Raw genomic sequence first — 23,715 nt, forward strand, 5'->3', positions numbered from 1 at the left:
GCTGGATCCCAGGACCCTGGGATCATAACTGGAGCTGGAGGCAGATGCTTAACCGACTGAGCCCCCCAGGTGTCCCAAGGATAGTCTCTTTTTAAGTGAGAATTTTACAGTAGTATATTTCTTTTTACAAAACATCATTCTTCAGAGTGGTAAGCAGTTTGAATGGTGGCCAGAATCATGCAGCACGGTCATCTCGTAGGAGCAAGCTTTTGCTAAAGTATTAGTAGAAGAGAGCGAGTATTAGCCTAGAGCAGTGGCAGTGGGGCTGGAGAGAAGTCGTGGGTCGGTAGGACTGAGTGAGAAATCACAAGTAGGGGCCGAGAGAACCCGGAGATGTCAAGGATGATTCTTGGGTTTCTGGCTGGAATGAGAAGGTAAATGATAATACTACCGAGATAGAAGAAACACTAAAAAAGGATTGAGTGTAGGCGTGTTTTTTGTCTTTGTTTTGGAGGAAGGAGTGTTGGAAAACTAGATGGAGAAAATCATGAGTTCAGTTTTGACTTTGAGATGCCTGAGAGACATTCTAAATAGGCAATTAATAGTAGACTCAGAGGGTAAGTTTGGGCAAGAGAAAAAAATGTGAGCTGAGGGTGAGGGAGGCTGTGAGGAGAGCAGAAGAGTAATTACAGAGAGGGAGCTGCATATCCCTGCATTGCTCCCCCAGATCTTTCTGGGAATTGGAACAAAATTGCTTTAAATTAGTTTAATTTATTTACAGTATTTAATATTTCCATTCCAGGAGCTGTATATGTTTCTCCACTTATCCAGAGCCCCTTTTATGTTCCTCTGTCATTTAACAGTTTTTTTCCTTATAAATCTTCCATGTTTTTTATTAATTCCTGTGTTGTTTATTGTTATAATTGCTGTTTTAAGTAATCTCTTTTCTATTATATTTTCTATTATATTTTGAAAAGATGTATCATTATACAAATAATTATAATCTTAGTACTTACATCATAGTTTGTTTTTGTTCTGTTGTGCTGGCTAGAACCTGTTGTGCTGGCTAGAACCTTCAGAACAATGTTAAATAATGGGAGTGTTAGTGGACATGCCCAGCTTGTTTCTTATGAAAATGAGAATACCACTAGTACAAGTATTGATGTAATTAATTTTTGACAGAATTAATTACATCAACAGTATACTCCTCTATTGCTCTTTTACTGGATATCATTGTGAGACATGGATTTTGAATTTGATCAGAATCCTTTTTGACATCTATCAAGATTATATTTTTTCCTTTGCCTAATTAATATGTTATGATTAGGTTTTTGAAATCTTTTTAAATGTTTTACTTCTAGTGTACCTTGGGGTTTGCCTTTTTGTCTCCCTTTTTGAAGAGGGTATTGAAAAATGTTTTTAGTTTTGTATTGGTTTTTTTTGACTGTGTGTGAAACTTATAGCCTACCAGGATGTTTACAATAAACTATGAAAGAAGTCTCAAACTGTGGCAGAGGATGGTAATGTGGTGCTGACATATAGCATTAAAGGAGAGAGGAAAGCCTTTCAAATCTTCAAAGAAGATTTCAAAGAAGGAAGACAGTATGTTCAGTGATTTGAAGGTGATTTGTTAGGTTAGATATTTGTATAGACCCCAGTCTACAAGTTGGAGACCTTTTTGAAGTAAAGCATTGAAAGAAAATTGTTCTTTACCAAAGCCCAGGAGATAATTTATTAGATTATTTTTCTGTCACTACTTTTAATTCAACTTGTAAGTATACTCTGTTAGTTTGTGGAGGATTTCTTATTGTTTTGGGGATTAACTTGCATTTTTAGTTCCACTGAGAAATGTTAAAAATACATCTGCAAAGGAAATAGAAGAGTTAGTGTGTTAGCTAAAGCTAAGGTGGTGATCATGTTACAGTATCTAAGTCTGTCAAATGAATATGTTATACACCATAAACATACGCAATGTTATATGTCAATTATGTCTTTTTAAAGCTGAGATCTAAAATAATAAAAATAATAAATTATATAAAAATAATGTGTGTGTGTGTGTGTGTGTGTGTGTGTGTGTGTGTGTGTGTATGTGTAAAGAAGAGCCAGTATAGTGCTTGAAGGAAATAAGTGAATTATATTGTAACTTCTTATCCTACCTCAGGGTAATCATTGCATTTAGCATCTATTAAACTTTCATTGTTTATAGAAGAGTTATTTAGATACTGGTGTAAAGGACACTTCTTGAGAGATTATATCTTACTATGGAGAAGATGTCCTGTGAACTTGATAGACAGTTTTGAAGACTTGAGAAGGCATTTGACAAAAACATCAGTGTAATATAATATTTATGAGTAGTTGGAATTAAGCAGTACTTTGAAAGGTTAGCAGAAACATTATATTATCTACTTAGAAGAGATAGCATGCCACTGTGAAGGTTGGTGTTTTTTTGCTACTGAATCTCAGGTGATATAAAATTGAATTCCATATTATCAGTGAAGTGGTATTTGTTAATACCTGACATTCTTTTTGCTGCTGCTACTTCTTTTTTTAATTTGGTTACATGTTTCAACTAGAGTGAACATACCTTTTCACTGAACTTGTGGTTGTGGTTTCTACTTGATCTCTCCTTAAAAAATTATAAAAAGCCTGAGGGGAGTTTCTAGTATTGAAGATTCAAGCTGTCAGTACATAATTTCACAGTGTTAATTAGCATTTCTCCAGTTTCTGTCATATTTGAAACATTAATCAAATAAATAATAAAGGTGAATAAAAATTTTTCCCCCAGAGGAAGCCTTTTGGTTTTATTTTAGATTGGTGTGTTGTATGCTCTAAAATTTAGGCAATTTTACAGTTCCTTGTAAATTAGCTTTTTTGACACTTCATTTTTTTCTCCAGAAAATACGTAACATATGAACATGGATAGATTTCTGAACTCAAATTAAAATTTGGTCTTGCAGAGGATACTGTAGGATATTTTCTCTTGTTGTTAAAAGAGGAGAATGTGTTTTTGAAAAGTCTGGAATTTGGTTAGGAGGGTCGAAGCCAACAGGGTGTGTTCTAACAAGAACTGTTGAGAACTCTGCTAGCCTTGGTCATGAAGTCCACTGTTCTGACAGCCCTCTCCTTGCCTCCTGCGCTCCTGTGCCAGCTCTGTCACCAAGCAGATGCACGATTGATCATGAGCACATGACGTATCTTTTCGTTCCTCCTTTTCATGAACCACTACTTAGAAAAATACTTATCCTGTCTCCTCTAGGCCTTCTGCGAGGTTTAAATTAAGTAGATAGTATATGTTAAGAGTGCTTCAGAAATTATATGTAGCTGTAATCTAGAAGGTGGCAGTACGTATTTTTTCCTTTTACTTCTTTCTAAATCTCTTGATCTTCCTCTTGATCCCCACACCAAATAGAAAGTGGCCCTTCTTACTGAGATCTCTCTCCTACCCTTAATAAGCCTCAGCCCTCTTTTCTTCTTCTTATCCAGTCATGTACCCGTCACTCCACTTTGGCTTTATTGATTAATGTTTTCTTTGTTCCCTTCTCCTGCTACCATCTCCTCTATTAATCCTCTGTCGGTAATGGATATTCATCTCTTCATTTGCCAAACCAGCAGCTTCTCTTTGAGAATCTTAAATATTCCCTCTGTTTGTGATAATGGCCCATGTAAGGTCTTTTTGAAACTAGTTAGAAGTAAAAAGAAAGATTCGATGGTATGGATTAGGAAGCCAATCTAATTTGTAATTTTTAAATAGCTACTATTTTAGATCTGTTACCCACTAAATATGGTTTATGGTGATTTTTTGACGTCTTACTGGCCTTGGTTTATATTTTAGTTTTAACAGTGTTTTTTTTATATAGGTGCTTCAAATTGATTAGCTTCAAGCATAGGTAGTCAGGTAATATAGAAGCATGACAAACCTGACTTTATTGCTTGAAAGTTGCAAAATTCTTTTACTTCTCTACACTTCCCTTTCCTTGTCCATAAAAGTAGGTTTATGACCACCTCAGCAGCTTTATGGTAGGACTAAATTCTTGTTCATGAAAACACCTGATAGTGCCTGGCCACACACAGTAGGTGTTTTAACAAGTTAGTTTTCTTTCCCTGTCATATTGGGATTAAAATAGATGTACTATTTACTTATATATGTTGTTTTTCTGCATCTTTTTTTTTTTTTTCCAGAACTATTCCATGGCAGTGTATCTTGTAAAACAGTTGTCCTCAACAGTACTTCTTCAGAGGTTACGAGCAAAGGGAATAAGGAATCCGGATCATTCTAGAGCTTTAAGTACGTATAATAAACTTATTTCATTTATGCAGCTGAACTATTTTGGTAAAGGTTAGAGTAGTATATTTTCAATGAAAGAAATTTTTTTCACTAGACCTTGTCATAGGGGATACAAAACACTGAAAACTTGTTTTCTGAATAAAGTAAATCAAAGCTTAGAGGTGGTTTTAGTATCTTTGTTATGACCTATATTTTATAGTCTCTATTTTACTGACTTTAAAGGTAACTTTGGTAAGCCAAGAAATGAATATGGAAGAATATTTTATGAAAACATCACAAAATAAATGTTTATGGAATTCTAGGAGACAGGAAGGAAACCTTGGCATGTATTTCATGAGAATTATTTTATATTTAAGGTTTATCCAGGAAGAATGTACATGAGTATGTGATGACTGTATCCCTGAATTAATAAAGTAGAAAGATAGTGGGGTGGTAAAAATAATAACAAAGCAGTTTCTGTTCATCAATTATGTAAGCCTTGGACAAGTCACTGTCTTCTCTGAGTTTCAGGTTCCTCATATGTAACAAGAGGTTGTTACTACGTGACTTGTAAAGTTCCTCCAAAGTCTGGGCTCATAGTTATGAATAACTAGATGGTTCATAGTGTTGTGTAGAATTTGAGACGCAGAAAGGTCTGCAGATTAACCATTCTGGCCTCAGTTCTTGGGGATGAAGGCCAGAGGTTAGCAGCCTTTCTCAGGAGGAGAACTAAGTTTTTCTGTTGTTCTCTTCTTTGTGAGAGATAGATTGTTTATGGATGGATTCATGGATGGGGCCGGACACAGGGAAACCAAACTTTTACAGGCAAGGATTAGATAGCTCCTCTTTAAGGATTCTTGATGTGAGTTGATTAATGAAACCCACTCTCAGATTTGTAGTTAGGCACACTCTCGTGAAAAGAACTAAAGTAGTAAGGCCAGCTTTCCTCTCACTTTCCTCTGTGGCATAGCTTTTATCTTATTATGCTAACCTGTTTCTGTGCCAGAATAAAAGATCCCACCACCTCTGACTAGCAGTATACCCTCAATAGTTCATTGGAGGACTTTTCTGTATTAAAAGAACCCTTTTTAAAATGCAAATAATCCTGAGTCAAGGGGAGTACACTTTTGGCTAATGTCTGTGTAGACATTCCTCAGAAGACTGTGGAGAGCTAGAATGACAGCACTGGTTTGGGGTCTAGGGGAGAGGAAGCACCAGTGGGCAGGGACAAAGAAGAAAAGGGACAGACATCTGCTCTGAAGGAGAGTGCAAGAGAAGGAATTTTTTTTCCACACTTGCTGAAGTCCATCCCTGGCCATTCACTGGAGAATCTTTATATTTGCCATATAGCTATAGAATCTCATCTAATCAAAGAGTTACGGAATTATGTGAGCTTGTGTAGAAAAAGTAATACCAAGAAATAAGGCAGATGAGAATGTTATATTTAATAATAATAGTAGTAGTAAGGCAAACCGTTTTTCCTCAAGCTGTTCACTCTTCTTCATTTGTAGTTGTAGCACCATCTGGAGGGAGAGTAGGAAGGTGAGCCTAATATTATTTTATTTTCTGGAAGGAACCACTATTAGTCACTATTCAGCAGCAGAAACTTCTTAATTCAAAGGCTGTATATTTCATCTCTGATACAGTGTTGGAAGTGAAGAGTAGTAGCAGAGTGGGTGAGATTTTTGTGGCATTTTATATCTTATCTTACTTATTGGCCTGGAGAACCAATAAAACATTAATTTGGATCCTACTAGTAAGACATTCATTGTAATTGATTAAAGAACAGATTGTTTGCCTTTATACTATCTATAAAGAAATAACTTTCTGAGTAAATTAATTGTGTAATTAAAAGATTGTATAAAACAACTTGACAGAAGAAAACGTTGACAGGTTTTTCCAGATATTTTTGAAAAATAAGTTTGCCTAAAAGTATATTTACTGTAAGACCTTCTTAATCTTATTAGTAAATTTTGCTGGCGGAGTTGTATTCTTCAAATCATGCACTATTATGTTCTTGAAAGAATAAACAGTAATATTGAGACTTTTCACAGAGACATCTGCTCTGATTCTTTGGATTTAATAGATTTTTGTCTTGTGATTTCTGCCTTTTTGTAGAGTTTGTCCCTCTATCGCAAAGGCAGGCCTTCACAAATTTTTGGTCATGTTCCTGTCTCCTCTCCTTCTTTCCTACAGCAGTCACTTTAAACCCTGGCCATAGTTTATTCACACACTACTCCCCCTCTCTCTGCGTGCTACCCCTGCAAGAAAATTAGGGCTACAAGATGGGAATTCTCTCAAACGCCCATTTCTTTCTTAATCCTAGTGCCACCATAACTGCTTTTCACCTTATCTACACTTGCACCTATCCTTACTTACTCTCTTCAGTCTCAGGAGGAAATGTCCCTTTTTCTGCTCAGAGTTAATCTTTTATTCATTTATTCTTCTCATTCAAGAAATTATATTAAGAGTCTACAGTGTTCCAGGCACAGGAGAATATAGCATTAAACAAGACACACACTGTCTCTGCATCCCTTGGAAGTTTGCTGTCTTGTGGGAAAGACAGAATTAAGTGATTGAATGAGTCATTAATGAATTACAGTTGTGACATGTGCCTTAAAGAAGAAAGACAGGGAATTCTGGAGGTAACAACAGAAGAACATAGTCCTCTCTGGTGCTGTGAAGTTTAAGACAAGATTAGAAGGGTGAGGAGGAGTTAAGCCCCAAGATGAGAGGGGAATATGCCATGAGACAGGTCAGTGGAGCTAGAGAAGAGAGAACAAAGGAGAACAATGGCCAGAGAGATAGCCATGGGGTGAGTTTACATAGGTAGATGGTAGATACAGGTAGATACAGTTCATAAAGGTAGATAATAGAAAACCCTGAAAAGATTTTTAAGCAGAGTGACATGATCAGATTTGGGCAATAAGAAGGTTGCTCTGCCACCTGAATTGAAGAGAGGCTGGCCTGATACGATGAGTCCAGTTAGGAACCTGTTGTCCAGGAAAGAGGTGATGGTGTCTTGAACAGACGTAATGGCGATGGTCATAGAGGTTGATGGCTTGAGAACTGGTGAAGGGTAGCAGTGGTGGCGGATTACGTGCAGGGAGTGAAGGAAAAGGAAAAGTCAAGGAGCAGTTACATGATAGTGCCATTTGCCGAAATGGAAAACAGTTTGGAAAAGATTGAGATACAGAGGAAAGATCAGACTGTATGTTCACACTAGTATTTGAGATGTCTGAGACATCCAGGTGGAGATGCTCAGAAGCAGTGTTTTAAGACCTCGCTCATTTATCTGCTGTCTGTCCCTCTATAAAACTCTTCCTGTTAGCCTTCCCTATCAGGTCTTTTTCATCCTTTATAAAATATAAAAACAAGCTATTCTGTACTCTAGATAGAACTCTGTGCCCCTCCTGTTGTCCTCATCCTACTTTCTTCAAAGAGTGGTCTACACTTGCTATCTACCTCCTCACTGCAACCCATTGTGCTCTTTTAACTCCAATCTTTCCACTGATGTCACTACTGACAGTCTGATTGCCAAATTTAAACTTTCTTTCCAGTTTTCATCTTAGATATTTTTGCTTCATTTCCTACCAACCACTTTCTCCTTGAAAGTCTCTTCTCTATTTCTTCTCAATTAGCTGCCTTCAGTGGATTCTCTTGAGGGAAGCATCCTAAATGTTTGTTTTCCCTGAGGTGTCATCCCTGGTCCACTTTTCTGCATACTTTACCTAGGGATAATCACATCTAGTCTTACGGTTTAAATTAGCATGAACTCTCCCAAACACCCTCATCCCAGACTTTCCCCTGAACTTCAAATATAGATATGTATAGCTAGCTAACTGGCTTAACTGGAACATTCCACTGGTTCCTCAGATTCAATTATTTAAAACCAAACTCAACCAATCCTATCAAACTTCCACCCTAAATATTTCTCATCCATCTTCTCTCTCTCTACCATTGCTGCCCTCATTTAAGTGCTCATATTCTGCCTTTGTTTAAAAAACCTATTCTAAAATAATATATCCCTCTTCATTCTTGTCCCCTCTTCATATCTCTCTCATGGTAGCAACCTAAGTGATTAATGCAGATCTAATCTTACTATTTCCTTGCAATTCCATAGCTTCTTAACATCAAAGGTGAAGTAGAAACACCCAACTTTGTTAGCATGACAGATGCAGCTTTCCCTGAAGCGCCACCTGCTTACTACTTCCCAGGGTCATCTGTATTTACCCTTCTTCTTAAATCCCATAAATACTAAATTCTTTTATTTACTGCTCTGCTAGTGTTGCTCTCTGTGCCTCTGAACTTCCCTCTTCTTTGCCTGACTCCAGTTATCCTTCCGGTTTCACTTTTTCCAGGAGGCATCTCAGCACCCTGAAAGTGGGTGAGTTGACTTTGAGCCAGCTCCCTGAACACATTTGCATTAGAGCACATTACACTGCAGATGATCCCACTGAGCATCTTTACTCTCCACTGGACTCTGAGTTCCTCTGGGCAGGAATTTAATCTTATTTATCTTTGAATTCCTAGCGCACAGTTCCTGGTGCATAGTAGATTTCTGTTAAGGTAAACTGATTAAAAGAGATGTAGAACAAAAATCTGGCTTCTGTGCCTCTGTTTCCTTGCCTATAAAATGAAGTATTGGCCTTAATGTGTTCAGGTGTTTACAGCCTTAAAGTTCTAAAAGGATGACTACAAAATAATCTGATATTAAGGAATGATAGAAATTATTAGAAATATTAGGGGAAAAAAAAGTAAACCACAAGAAATAGATCTGTGATTATGGAAATATCATCCCTTTGCACTGACCCGTGTGGTAGCTACCAGTATCATGTGGCTCTTGAGCTCTGAAATGTGGCCAGTGCATCTGAGGAACTGAATTTTAAACTATATTTAATTTTAATTTTAATATAGCCACATGTGGCTGAATAATGGCTAACTCATAGGTCATGACAACAGAGGTTTTTTAAAAGAGTAAATGTGGCTTGCTATAACTTTATTATAGGTCATATAATAAAATACTGTTACCACTGCCCTCATAGTGGCACAGGAAAACTTTAATTCCCGGAAGACTTCCAACACATTGGTTGATGTTGCAGGGTAAATATTATGATTTATCTTTATTTTTTACTTCCTTGTCCACACGTCATAAGGATTTGCTTACTTTATTTTTCCTCACTTTCTTGTGATGAAATTTAACATGGTGATTCTCCCCTCTTTCTCTTCTTTTTTTGGGGGTTATGTTTCTTGAAGTTTAGTTTACAAAAGTAAAAATTCACCTTTTTAATTGTACAGTTTGTTGAGTTTTATAGGTGCATTGAATCCTGAACCACTGCCACAATCAAAATACAGAACATCCTTCATCCCAGAAAGTTCCCCTGTGGCCTCTGGCCATTCATCTCATCTCCTTATTCCCAGTTCCGTAACCATTGATGTGATTTCTGTCTCTGTAGTTTTGTCTTTTCTAAAATGTCAGCTATCTGAAGTCCTGAAGCATGTAGCGTTTTATGTTTGGCTCCTTTAACTTAGTAAATGCTTTTGAGGCTCATCCGTGTAGCTTGTTCTTCTTTATTACTGAGTAGTTTTCCATTTATCTGCACCATCATTTGTTTATCCATTTATCAATCAGTGGACAGTTAGGTTATTTCCACTTTTGCATCATCACAAGCAAAGCTGCTAAAATATTTACATTTTGTGTATGGATATTCCAGTTTCGTAGACATATGTTTTTATTTCTCTTGGGTAAAGATTTAGGACTCAGATAGTTGGGTTACATGAAATGTTATGGAAAACAGATTGGCAGTTTCTTAAAAAATGTATATGCCATTTGTGCATTCTTACCAACGATATATGGGATTTCAAGTTTTTCTCCATCCTCAGTAGTGCTTGGTATTGTCAGGCTGCTTTGATTCTTGGCTGTTCTGGTCAGTGTTTAGTAGTATCTCATTATAGTTTTTAATTTGCATTTTCCTAATGACTAATGATATCTTTATAGCTTCTTTGAGGCAGCGTCTGTTCGGATCTTTTCCCCATGTCTTTTTATAGTTTGTACTTTTTGTATACTGTGAAGTCTTTGCCTAACCAACGTCACAAACATTTTTCTAGAGGTATTGCTTTTTTCGTTCTTAGATTTAGTTATGCAAATTATTTTAAGTTAATTTGTGTATATGATGCAAGGTGAGGTTAGAGATTCATTTTCCTCATATAGATACCCAGTTGTTCCAACATTTGCAGAAAAGACTACCTTTTTTGCCATTTAATTACCTTAAAAATCATTTGACCATAGATGTAGAATCTTATTTCTGGACTCTGTGATTTTCCATTGACCTATATGTCTATTCTTAGGGCAGTGCAGCAGTCTTGATTACTACAGCTTGATAGTAAGTCTTGAAGTCAGGTAGATTCTTCCAACTTTGTTTCTCAGAATTGTTTTGACTAAATCAACAATTCTAAGTCAGATATATAAAAAGATGATACAGTATGTCAACTATACTTCAGTTAAAATAAGAGATAATCAATAGCAACCAAATAGAGTTTATTCCAGGAATATTAGGTTCATACAATATGACTGAAAATCAATCAGTATAATTCACCTCAGCAAACTAAAAAAAAAAAAAAAAAAAAAAAAAAAGAAGAAAGAAAGAAATCATATGATCATCTCAACATCTCAATAGGTGTGGAAGACACATCTGGTTAAACTTCAGTATCCATTGTCATAAAACTCTTAGCAAAGTAGAAGAGAAGGGAACTGTTTCAGCCTTGCCCTTGAGATCTTTTTTATATATATGTATATATTTTTAAAAGATTTTATTTATTTATTTGAGAGAGAGATCACAAGTAGGCAGAGAGGCAGGCAGAGAGAGAGGGGGAAGCAGGCTCTCTGCTGAGCAGAGAGCCCAGGGCTAGATCCCAGGACCCTGAGACCATGACCTGAGCCACCCAGGCCTCCCTGCCCTTGGGATCTTAGCCAGCAAAATAAGGCGGGGGGAAAAAGCATACAGATTAGAAACGCATAAATAATTACTGTCTTTATTCAAAGATGATTTCATTGTCTATGTAGAAAAAACATGAAGAATCTATTAAAAAGCTACTAGATGGGGCGCCTGGGTGGCTCAGTGGGTTAAGCCTCTGCCTTCGGCTCAGGTCATGATCTCAGGGTCCTGGGATCGAGCCCCACATCGGGCTCTCTGCTCAGCGGAGAGCCTGCTTCTCCCTCTCTCTCTGCCTGCCTCTCTGCCTGCTTGTGATCTCTCTCTCCATCAAATAAATAAATAAAATCTTTAGAAAAAAAAAAAAGCTACTAGAGTACAGATACCTGGTGGCTCAGTTAGGCATCTGCCTTTGGCTCAGGCTGTGATCCTAGAGTTCTGGGATTAAGTCTCCCATTAGGCTCCTGGCTCAGCAGGAGTCTGCTTCTCCCTCTGCCTGCTGCTCTCCTTGCTTGTGCGCTCTCTCTCTCTCTCTAGCTGACAAATAAATAAAATCTTTTTTTTTTTTTAAAAAGGCGACTAGAGCTAATACATGAATTTAGCAAGTTGCAGAATACACAGTTAACTTATAAATATCAATTGTATTTCTGTTAGCACCGAACAACTAGAAAGTGAAATTCAAAAAACAAAGAATTTACTGTAACATCCAGAAATATGAAAGACTTAGGGATATGTCCCACAAAACTTGTGCAATATATATATAATGAGAACTTCAAAACAATGCTAAGAGGAATTACAATAAAGCTTGAATAATAATGGGGAGATATATCTTGTTAATAGAGCAGAACACTTAGTATTGTAAGTGTTCTGGAGAGATGTCATTTCTCTCCAAATTGACCTATAGATTAAATTCAATCCAATCAAGATCCTAGTAGGATCTTTAAAAGTATCTTTACATGAAAGGATTGACTAAGATTGAGCCTATAATGGCAAAAGGAAAAGACAAAGCTTTTTTTTTTTTTTTAATGGAAAGTGGCAAGATTCTAAAATAATTTGCGAAAATTTTGCCATCTCTGAGAGAAAATGAATGTACAAATCATTTTAAGTAGCAGTAGCTAATATTTATTGAATATAATATTGGGTTATTTTAAAGCATTTTATATGTATAATCCTTAGAACATTGCTATCAGGTACTGTTACTCCTGTGACTTGGCTAACATCTGGATTCTAAGTTAGGCTGATTCTAAATCCTGTTGCCTCTTCTGTTTCAATTTCTCTGGGAAGTACTAACCACTGAACTTTGGTTTGCAAAGCATTGATACTATGGTCTGTGGTGTTCCTTCATTTAGATGGAAGTTTATCTAGATGAAATTTGAACTGTTCCCATTGCTGTGTATAGGGTGATGAAGGCATGCAGATGTTTAGTAATCACATTACAGTTCTGTTTAAATGTTTATATTGTATAGCGATTATTTGTTACCTTTAAAAGATACTATTTGTTAAATGTATCTTTATAAGAAAGGATTGACTAAGATTGGGTCTTGTAATGACACAGGTGTACTTTCTATAATTTACATATGATATTGTATAGCATAAGGATGTGGTAACTATATTTTCCAAACTTAAACTCAGGGGTTTTATGCCTTTTCAGCTGCGAGAGGCAGCCTGTGAGTTCTAGAGATTTCAAATATTTGGAATTTCTGGGCCAAATGAAAATTACTTTTTACGCTGGCATGAGAATCACTTCTGGAGCTTTTAAAAAACAACCCATTGGTGTCCCTTTTCCCTACTGCAGTTCAGTGGGCAATATAAGTTAGAAGACAGTAGGTAGTTCTGGTGTGTATCATGGTTGAGATTCACTAATTTATGGAAACAGAAGATCTAAAGTGTGGACCATCTTGGGGTACCTGGCTGGCTCAGTTGCAAGAAGAGCATGCAACTCTTGATCTCAGGGCTGTGAGTTTGAGCCCCACATTGGGAAATTATTTCAGTAGATAAAACTTCAAAAAATAAGTAAAATGTGGACCTCAAAAAAATTCAGATTACAATGATAGCTATGTTTAATAAAGGTGGGACTCTTAATTCTCAGCACAATGGACATCTACTCTGAAATCATCCTTCCTTATCTGAGTACTTTTCTGCTCCCCGTTTTCTTAATTCTGTATATAATATATATAATATTAACTCTCTCTGCCACCGCTCTGAAATTCTGTGATTGACTACGTACACAGCCACTGTGCTTGGGCCCCACTTTACACAGACGTCAAAGGCAGTGTGGGACAATTTCTAAAATGATTGGAGTATTGCATTTAGGCATTTCCAGTCTCACTTCAGTGTTTGAGGTTTTCAGAAGTAACATATGCCTCAGGATTCCAGAAAGGATACAGGTCCTTGTTATATGAGACTGACAAAGTAACATTACTAATGCCTCCACTCTTAAAAACCACAGGAGGTTTAGAGATTATCTAATGTGGGTTCTTATTTTGCTAGAAGCAAAATTAAGGTCAGAGAGGAGGACTGACTTGTCTAAGATAGCATAATTAGCTTATGGGTAAATAAATATAAAACTCAATTATATGGGGAAAAAAGCATTGAACTTTTTTCTTTTCATAATTTGAAAATAAAATTAATGTATTTTCATAATTTAAAAATAGAATAGACAAATAAAACTAATGTATTAACATATAAAGTGTAATAATATATTTTATTATCTGAGCTTTGAAAAAACTTATAAATGTTAGTTGTATAGTCCATATTGATTGATTTCTTTAAAAATAATATTGGCATGAAAAATATTGGTCATTGTTTAGAAGAAAGAAAAACTTGATCCAGTTTCTTAGAGTTTATAAAAGGAAAAGTTTCCGCTATTAGTTGAATATATCAGCTTACTGTAGAAATTTCCTTTATGTTACTGCAATGCAGTTTTTGTTCCATGAATGAGAAATAGGAAACTTACAGGAAATTTAGTCAGTCTATAGATATATGGTTGTTTTTCTTTTGCTTATGATAGAAATTATAAACCATGTAATTATTTTTATCTTTACATTTAGTTAATTGGAAATAATTAAACAGATTATTTTTGAGTTCATTTTTTTAATGGTTACTCATTTTAAGTTCCTTGTTCTTTTTCATGTTGCATCAGTGATGTATCTTTAATAAACATTTTCTGTTTGTGTGTTTTCTCTTCAATGAATGTCAGTTAAAGAGAAATTGACCGCGGATCCAGACAGTGAAATAGCTACAACCAGCCTAAGGGTTTCTCTACTATGTCCAGTAAGTGTTAACTAATACTTGCTTTCCAAAAGATTCAACATACATTTTCCCCATTTTATGAAGTATTTCCAATATTTACAAAATGATGTTTACTTTTGAAATATGCCCACCTTTGTCACAATTTCTAAAAAATAGAAAGACATTATTATTAATTAGTCATAGGATTTGGAATCTAACCAAATTTTTAAGACTGTAAAAATGTCCTACTCTTAGTAAGCTGTGTTTAAATATTGCTTATGATCAATGATTATCTCTCAGACTCAAGTGTAAATTCTTCAAATAAGGAATGGGTATTATTTTGGTATATTTATTAAAATTGAATTTTTAAAAATAGTATCCTTTTGAATAGAAATCTAGCTATGATTTACCCACACATTCAGTTTAACCATTTTGCCAACAATGACTACATTGTAAGAACCCACTAATTAAAAACTGTTCTGTTTAGCCTGAATAACTGAATTGGTTATGCAGATAAAAATAACCTAGAAATATTTTTAAACCAGAAAAAGAGGTCAAAATCAGTTGTTTGTACAATAAGGTCCAAAACATACCAAATGATTAAACTTGTAGTGAATAAGTTTTCCCAAAAAACGTGTTGTTAATGTTTATTTCTTAACCAGCATGGTGTTAAGTCCACCAGTTGTAGGAATGGTAATTGAATGTGGCTTTCATACAAAAATATTTGAAAAAGTAGGAGTAAATTACTTTGACACTTTAATTACCTTTTGTTCTATAATTAATCAAATTAATCATATCTAAATTGGGGAGAAAGTATAAAGAATAAGAGGACACAGGTGTTTCCTGATTTGCCTGGATTATTCAGGCAGGCCTGATATTGAAAGTCTTTAATATTGAAATCTTCCTAATCTAAGATGAAGATGAAGTTATTGTATTCTTAAATAATTTAAACAGAAACTAAATTTTATTTATCCTACATCTTAGTCTTTTATAACTTATAAAATCTCAAACACAAGATGAAAAAGTCTTTAGCTCACAAATTAGTTTATAGTACTATATTTGATGTAGCTCTTAAAAAAACCTTTTTGTTTTATAATACTGCTAAGAGAATCCCTATTTTTTATCAGGCTTTTATAAAATTATAGAAATACAATGGAGTGAATAAAATCCCCCAAATACTATCATTTTGTATAGATCCTTCTATCTTTTTATTCCTTATAATAGCCAGACTTTTTCTTAAGAAAAATATTTTGATTCTAGCCTTTTTAATGTTGTTATTAAAATTCTTCCCCAAATATATGATGCAGTCATTGGCAGAACTGAAAGGAGAAATAGAAAGCAACACAATAATAGTAGAAGACTTGATACCCCACTTTCAGTTATGAATAGAATAACCAGACAGAAAGTCACTAAAGAAGCAGAGGGCTTAAACACTATAGACCAATTCACCATATGTATGTGTGTGTGTGTGTGTGTGTGTGTGTGTGTATAATACTCCGTACAACAACAGCAGATTACACATTCTTCTCAAGTGCACATGGAACATTTTTCAGTATAGACCACAAAACAAGACTTAACAAGTTTAAGTCATACAAAGTATCTTCTTTGACCACAGTGGGATGAAACTAGAAGTCAACAGCAGAAGGAAAACAGGAAAATCCACAAATAGGTGGAAATTAAACAACAGACTCTTAAACAGCCAAAGAAGTTATCACAAGGGATTTAAAAATGGAGACAAATAAAAAAAAAAAATACAACAAAATACAACAAAACTTACGGGATGCAGCAAAAGCAGTAGGAAGAGGGAAGTTTATAGCAGTTAATACTTATATTAAAAAAGAAAGATCTCAAATTAACAACCTAATGTTATCCTCAAGATTCTAGAAAAAGAAAAACAAACTAGACCCAAAGTCAGCAGAAGGAAGGAAATAACAAAGATTAACACAGAGATAAATGAAACAGAGAATATAAAAACAATAAGAAAAAAGCAATGAGACCAAGAGTTAGTTTTTCAAAAAGATCAACAAGATTGATAAACCTTTAGCTAGACTAAGAAAAAAGAAGGGAGACTCCAATAGCTAAAATTAGAAATGAAAGAGAAGATACTACAACTGATGAACTGATAAAACAGAAATATAAAAGATTATAAGAGACTACTATAAACAGTTATATGCCAACAAACTGGATAACTTAAAAGTTAAAGTATATTTGGGGCGCCTGGGTGGCTCAGTGGGTTAAGCCGCTGCCTTCGGCTCAGGTCATGATCCCAGGTCCTGGGTTCGAGCCCCGCATCGGGCTTTCTGCTCAGTGGGGAGCCTGCTTCCTCCTGTCTCTCTGCCTGCCTCTCTGCCTGCTTGTGATCTCTCTCTGTCAAATAAATAAATAAAATCTTAAAAAAAAAAAAAAAGTTAAAGTATATTTAACACCAATCATTTTCAAACTCTTCCAAAGAATTGAAGAGCAGGGAATACTCTAAAACTCATTTTCTGAAGCCAGCATTATCCTGATCCCCAAATCAGACAAAACCAAACCAACTAAAAAAAAAATCACACATCATGACCAAGTGGGATTTGTAGCTGGAATATAAAGATGGTTCAGCATACAAAAGTCAATCAGTGTGGGGCAGCTGGATGGTTAAGCATCTGCTTTGGGCTCGGGTCATGATCTCCAGGTCCTGGGATTGAGCCCCATGGCAAGCTCCCTGCTCACCGGGGAGTCTACTTCTCCCTCTCCCTGTGTCCCTCCCCACTATTCACACACACACATACTCTCTCAAATAAATAAAATCTTTTTTTTAAGAAATCAATGTAATAATGCCACATTAACAAAACGAAGGACAAAACCCACATGATTGTCTTAGTAGATGCAGGAAAAGCATTTTGCAAAGTTCAGTACTCTTTCATCATAAAAACACTCAACTCACTAGGAGTGGAAGGAAGCTTCAGCATCATAATAAAAGCCATATAGAAAAAGCTGACAGCAAACATGATACTCAAGAAGACAAGAATGCTCACCCTCACCACTGCTCTTCCACATAGTACTAGAAATTCTGGCCAGAGCAATTATGCAAGAAGAAGAAATAAGACATACAAATTGGAAAGGAAGTACAATGATCTCTGTAGATGGCATGATCTTTTATGTAGAAAACCCTACAAATTCCACAAAAAAACAAAATAGAGTTGCAGGATACAAAATCAAAATACAAATTTAGTTGTATTTCTAAACATTAACAATGAACAATCCAGAATGGAAATTAAGAAAACAGTCCCATTTACAATAGCATCAAAAAGAATAAAATACTTGGGAATAACTTTAGCCAAGGAAACAAAAGATTTGCACACTGAAAACTGTAAAACATTGCTGAAAGAATTAAAGACATAAATAAATGGAACGACATCCCAGGTTCATGGATTGGGAGGCTCAATATTATTAAAATATCTATACTACCCAAAGTGATTTAAAGATTCAGTGTAATCCCTATCAAAATCCCAGTGGCATTTTTTATTTTGCAGAAATAGAGAAAAGAGTCCTAAAATTCCTGTGGAATCTCAAAGGACCCCATAGAGCCAAAAGCAATATTTTAAAGAGCAAGTTTGAGCCCTCACATTCCCTGATTTCAAAACATACTACACAGCAACAGTAATTAAGATGGTGTGATAATGGACATAAAGATAGATAATGTAGGGGCGCCTGAGTGGCTCAGTGGGTTAAGCCTTTGCCTTTGGCTCAGGTCATGATCCCAGAGTCCTGGGATCAAGCCCTTCATAGTGCTCTCTACTCAGCGGGGAGCCTGCTTCCCCCTCTCTCTCTGCCTGCCTCTCTGCCTACTTGTGATCAATCTCTCTCTCTGTCAAATAAACAAAATCTTAAAAAAAAAAAAAAAAAGATAACGTAGACTAATGGAACAGAATGGAGAACCTAGAAACAAACTCTTGCATTTATGGGCCAAGTTACCTTTCAACAAGTGTGCTGGGACTACACAAGGGGAAAAACAGCCTCTTCAACAGATGGTGCTGAGAAAAACTAGATATCCACATGCAAAAAAGGAATTTGCGCCCTTACTTTATACCACATGCAAAAGAGAACTCAAAATGAATTAAAGACCTAAAACGTAAGACCTTAAATTTTTAAACTCCTAGAAGAAAATATAGGGGAATAGCTTCATTGAATTTCACAGTGATTTATTGGACATAACACCAAAAGCATTTGCACAAAAGCAAAAATGGACAAGTGGACTAGACCAAACTTAAAAACTTCTGCATGTCAAAAAAAAAAAAAATAATGAGAGTGAAAAGACAACCTATGGCTTAGGAGAAGATAGTTGCAAATCAGATATCTGATAAGGTATTGACAACATAAGAAACTTCTTCAACTCAACAACAATAATAAACAACCTGATTAAAACGGGCAGAAGACTTGAGTAGACGTTTTTCCAAAGAAGATTTACAAGTTGCTAAAAAACATGGAAGGATGTTCTACATCGCTAATCACTAAGGAAATGCAAATCAAATCAGCATGGGTTTTCACTTCAGACCTGTCAAGATGGCCACTATCAAAAGAACAGAAGATCCCAAGTGTTGGTGAGGATGCAGAGACACTGGAACCCTTATTTTATATCCCCCCCCCCCCCGCCGTTGGTGGGGATATAAAATGCTGCAGCCATTGTGAAAAACAGTGTGGAAGTTTCTCTAAGAAAGTAAAAATAGGTTTACCGTACAATCCAGCAATTTCTTTGTTGGGTATATATCCAAAAGAATTCAAAGCAGGATCTCAAAGAGAAAATTTGCACAGGCATGTTCATTACAACATTCATAATAGCCAAGAGATAGAAAACAGCCCAGATGTACATTGAGTGATGAAAGGGTAAAAGAAAACGTGGTAAATACATAACAGTGGAGTACTATGCGCCATTTAAAAAGAAAACCCTGTCATAAGCTACAACACGGGATGAACCTTTAAATCATTCTGATAAGCAAATAAGCCAGTCACAAAAACATAAACACTACAATTCCACTCATAAGAAGTGTCTAAAGCAGTTAGAATCGTAGAAACATAAAATAAAAGGTGGTTACCAAGGACTGAGAGGAGGAGGAATTAGTGTTATGGTATGGAGTTTCAGTGTTACAAGATGAAAAAGCTTGAGAAATCTCTTACACAATAACATGAATATACTTAACACTACTGAACTGCATGCTTAAAAATGGATAAGGTGGAAAATTTAATGTTACATGATTTTTTTTACCACAATAAAAATATACAGGCCGCAGAGTCACGCAGTAAGTTCTTAAGTAACCAGATAAATGTTTTGTTGTTCTTTTTTTTTTTTTTTTTTTTTTTTTTTTTAGAAATATTATTTATTTTTGTGAGTGTACAAGCAGAGGGAGAAGCAGGCTCCCCACCGAGCAGGGATCTTGATGCATGACTCAATCCCAGGACCTTGAGATGATGACCTGAGCTGAAGGCAGACGTATAACCCAGGCCCCCACCAGATAAATGTACAGATTATGGTGCAAAGGAAGCTGACATTTTGTTAACACTTTAACATTTTTAACAGCTCACAGACCAAATAAGTGGAAGATAGAAAGAAGACAAAGATTAAAATAAAGCAAAACAAAAAAAGATATCCTACTTATTCTACCCCCTTCCCTCAAGCCCTTATTTTTGTATTTTCCTCCTCCATGTGATTTCTTGCCATCCCATTCCATTATACAATACCAGTTCAGAGACTGAGAAGTTTAGAAAAGTACAGAAGCTTCATTTTCCATAATCACAGGAGGAAGTCTTGTTTTTCTTGAATCTCCTTTTAAAAGCGTTTACAGTTGTTCTAATGTATGTGATGTTTGTATCATTAGATGAAGCATTTATTCATAGAGATAAGCACTGTAATACAAATCTTGATGTTTTTACTTCTAGAACTAGTTTTGAACTTCATAGTTCAGGTGATCTCTTTATCAGAAAATGTTAATCATGTTTTGCTTCTCACACCTCTTAATTTAGTGGGCCATCTTTAATTTTCTTACCATATTGCCTGTTTCCTCCCTTTTTAGTTGCAACAGCCATCTGCTTTTAAAATTCAGATCACAGAAAAAAACAACTCTAAATACATATAATCCATAATTATAATACTTTTATAGATTTCTGTTTGGCTAAAGGGAAAATCCCTTTACAATTATTCTGGAATCTAGGCAATATATTTTAGGTACGTTTTTATTCTAAAAAGTAAAACTTGGTGATGACAACTCATCTATATATCAAATTTATAGAATAATAAAAGAGATTTGTTCCCTCTGAAATATGTAAATATGACGTCTGACTGTGCATTTGAATTGCCCTTGTTTTGATACACACAGCTCAAAATAAATGAGTTTCTGTTGTTTGTGTGCCATTTAGCTAAAGGCAATGAAAATAATTAGAAATGGTTTTGCTCTTTGGGAATTTTTTTAGTTCTGATTTATTAAAAATACAGCTGGAAGAGGATCGCCTGGATGACTCAGTTGGTTGAGTGTCTGACTCTTGGTTTCGGCTCAGGTCATGATCTCAGGGTTGTGAGATGGAGCCCCACGTCCCTGCATCCTCCCTGCATCTGGCTTCATGCTCATTGGGGAGTCTGCTTGGGATTCCTCCTCTTCCCCCACCCCCACCCCCGCTTGTGCACTCTCTCTTTCTCTAAAATAAATAAGTCTTTAAAAAAAAAAATACAGCTGGGAGAATGTTTGAGAACCTACTTTGAGAGATATTTATTCCTCAGACCTATGAATTTCAATAAAAATGACTTGGAATTGGTAGAAGAAAAAAATTCCTTGGAAATTCATTTATGAAATATTGATGATAATGAAGTGAAATTATTCTTGATATTACTATCCCTTTTTATAAGGAAAAAATACATATTATTGACTTTTTAAGGTCCTTTTGTTATAAGCTATAAACATACCTAGATAGGGTGTTTTCTCCTGCAGCATGCTCAGTTACTAAATAGTACTATTATATGTTACAGTAAGGTTAGTGGCATTGAAAGACTTGTTTAGGGGCTGACTTCAGAGTGTTTGTTTGCAAATGATGTAAATATCCACATATCCTGAAAAGGGAAATGGGCATGATAATGATTATAAGATGAAGATGTTGTTTAGAACTCTGCTTTTCTCCTAATACCATGTTGGAGAAATCCGTTTCCATTTGTAGATAAATATTTAGTATTTAGAGATTGTTTTTAAAATCAGAACTATGAGGAGTATTATCACATAACACTTAGTGATTCTTTGAAGCAAAGCATTTCTGTGACAGCTAATCAACAGTGCATTTGGAAGTGAACTTTTCCTTTCTTTACCCATTTATAAATGTCTTTCCTGCATCCTTCGTGTAGCAGTGTTCATTAAAGACTCTGGGTAAATTTGTCAGTGTGGCTGATCATAAGGGCTTGAGAGTAGCCCTCTCACCAAAAAGATGAGCTGACAAGGGAGGATTAGAGGGAGGAATGTCTATGAGATGATTGTTTAGAGAATAACTGCTTTTCGGAGTGTAAGTTCTGCGGCCTGTGGCTTGGATTCTGAAACCGGCTTTATGTCTTACCTTCGTGTGCACGGTCTTCATATACTATCCAAAGTGGTCTACTAATTCTGCAATACATGGACTTTGTCTACAATTACTATATTTGTCTAGGATTTTCCAGTCTGTGGTTTCTCTACTTAGTATTTAAGCATTAGGAAAAATACCTGCTCAGTAGCAATTTGTACTTCACAGGTAAGTTAAGGTCTGCTTTAAGATATAAAAATTTAATTTGGCACCACCAAGCAGATCTTTATTTGGAAAATGTTTCTGGACTAATGCAACATGTCTTGGCTAACTGTAAATACATGATTCTTGTGTTATAAGAACTAGTTTGTTCTTCTTTGCGTTTTCATCAAGTGCTTGTATAAATCAAATCATAAAAATTGAGTAGTAGAAGAGTAGAAGGGAGTAAAGAGTTGTTTAATCTTACATGTGGATAGAATGGAAGAATGACTGAACTGAAATATGGGTGTGTCTCCCTTTAGCTTACAAAGTGATTTGAAGCAGATAATGTTTCTGTACTTTAATCATAATGGGTGACATGTATTGAGCACTTACTATATGCCAGACACATGACATAATTTAGCATAGCATGACACATAACTAACTAACTAACTTTATTTATTTATTTATTTATTTATAAAAATTTCATTCATTTAATTGACAGAGAGACAGCGAGAGAGGGAACACAAGCAGGGCGAGTGAGAGAGAAGCAGGCTTCCAGCCAAGCAGAGAGCCCGATGTGGGGTTCGATCCCAGGACCCCAGGATCATGACCTGAGCCAAAGACAGATGCTTAACAGCTGAGCAACCCAGGTGTTCCCACATAACATAATTTAATGTAACATAGTACAACATAACATAATTTAAATCCCACAATCTTATGATGTAGATGGTATTTTTATCCCCATTTTACAAAGCTGAGACTCAGGGAGACTAAATGAGATTCAGGATTCCCACAGTAAGTAGTGGGGCCAGGATTCAAATCTAGGTAGAAAACTCCAGAATTCATACTCTGGCCTGTCTTGTAAAGTACTTTGTGCAGCCCCCACACGCTCTGTGAGTGGTCCCTCGTAGAGCTGCTCAGTGAAGCAGAGCCAAAGCCTTAGTCCACACACATGACCATCTTCCTGCGGTATAGCACATACATTTCCAAGTGCGAGGAATAAGGAATTGAGTCTGATGTATTTCTCATAGTAGGGGACACATACATAAGTAGTGCATAATCACGCACAGGGTGGAGTTAGGCACACACACAGAGAAGGGAGCTGTCCGATTGCTCTGTCTCTCTCCTGTCCATCCCTCTGACACTATAAGCTGGCACTGCTCTCTTCTCATCAGCTTATAGCACGGCCTGGGCCTTTTTGTTCTTCATCACTACATCCTGTTGAAGTAAGGAGGAAACAGTGTTACTTTGGAGATAGAAAAAGAGGCCCAGAAAGGTTAAGTGCCTATCCTAGAGGCACAGTAAATCATTGGTACCAGAACAATAATTTAGGGCCACAGATGACAGTTAATTTCCTTGGTAGACTTCCTAGGAAATTGCACATTTCCCTGAAATTCTTCTAAGCCAAAATCCTTTTCCTCTTTCTTTCCTCATTTAACTCATATCCTTTTCAAGCCTTTATGTTTTTCAAGCTTGCAAGTATGTGGGAAATTCTAGTTAGCAGACAGTGTGGTTATTGAAAGTAGGTAACTTCTCTACTGTATGGTCATTGTTGCCTCCCGGGGGCCCCACAGTGGTAACCCAGCTGTGCTTTGTGCAGTGGCCTCCAGGGAAGTTGCTGTGATGCGGTAGCTCTCA

At 36.0% G+C, this 23,715-nt stretch overlaps 1 protein-coding gene across 2 annotated transcripts in view; it reads left to right on the forward strand.

Annotated features, from left to right (window-relative positions):
- PIAS1 (protein inhibitor of activated STAT 1) overlaps nt 1–23,715 on the forward strand; it is a 122,464-nt gene that overhangs the window by 83,663 nt on the left and 15,086 nt on the right. For both annotated transcript variants that reach the window (XM_047736773.1, XM_047736772.1), the window contains exons 7-8: nt 4,120–4,225; nt 14,336–14,409. In XM_047736773.1, coding sequence (XP_047592729.1) covers nt 4,120–4,225; nt 14,336–14,409 — 180 coding nt within the window. The remainder of the gene's footprint in view (nt 1–4,119; nt 4,226–14,335; nt 14,410–23,715) is intronic.

Source organism: Lutra lutra, chromosome 7, assembly GCF_902655055.1.
Source record: "Lutra lutra chromosome 7, mLutLut1.2, whole genome shotgun sequence".
Classification (NCBI taxonomy): Eukaryota; Metazoa; Chordata; class Mammalia; order Carnivora; family Mustelidae; genus Lutra; species Lutra lutra.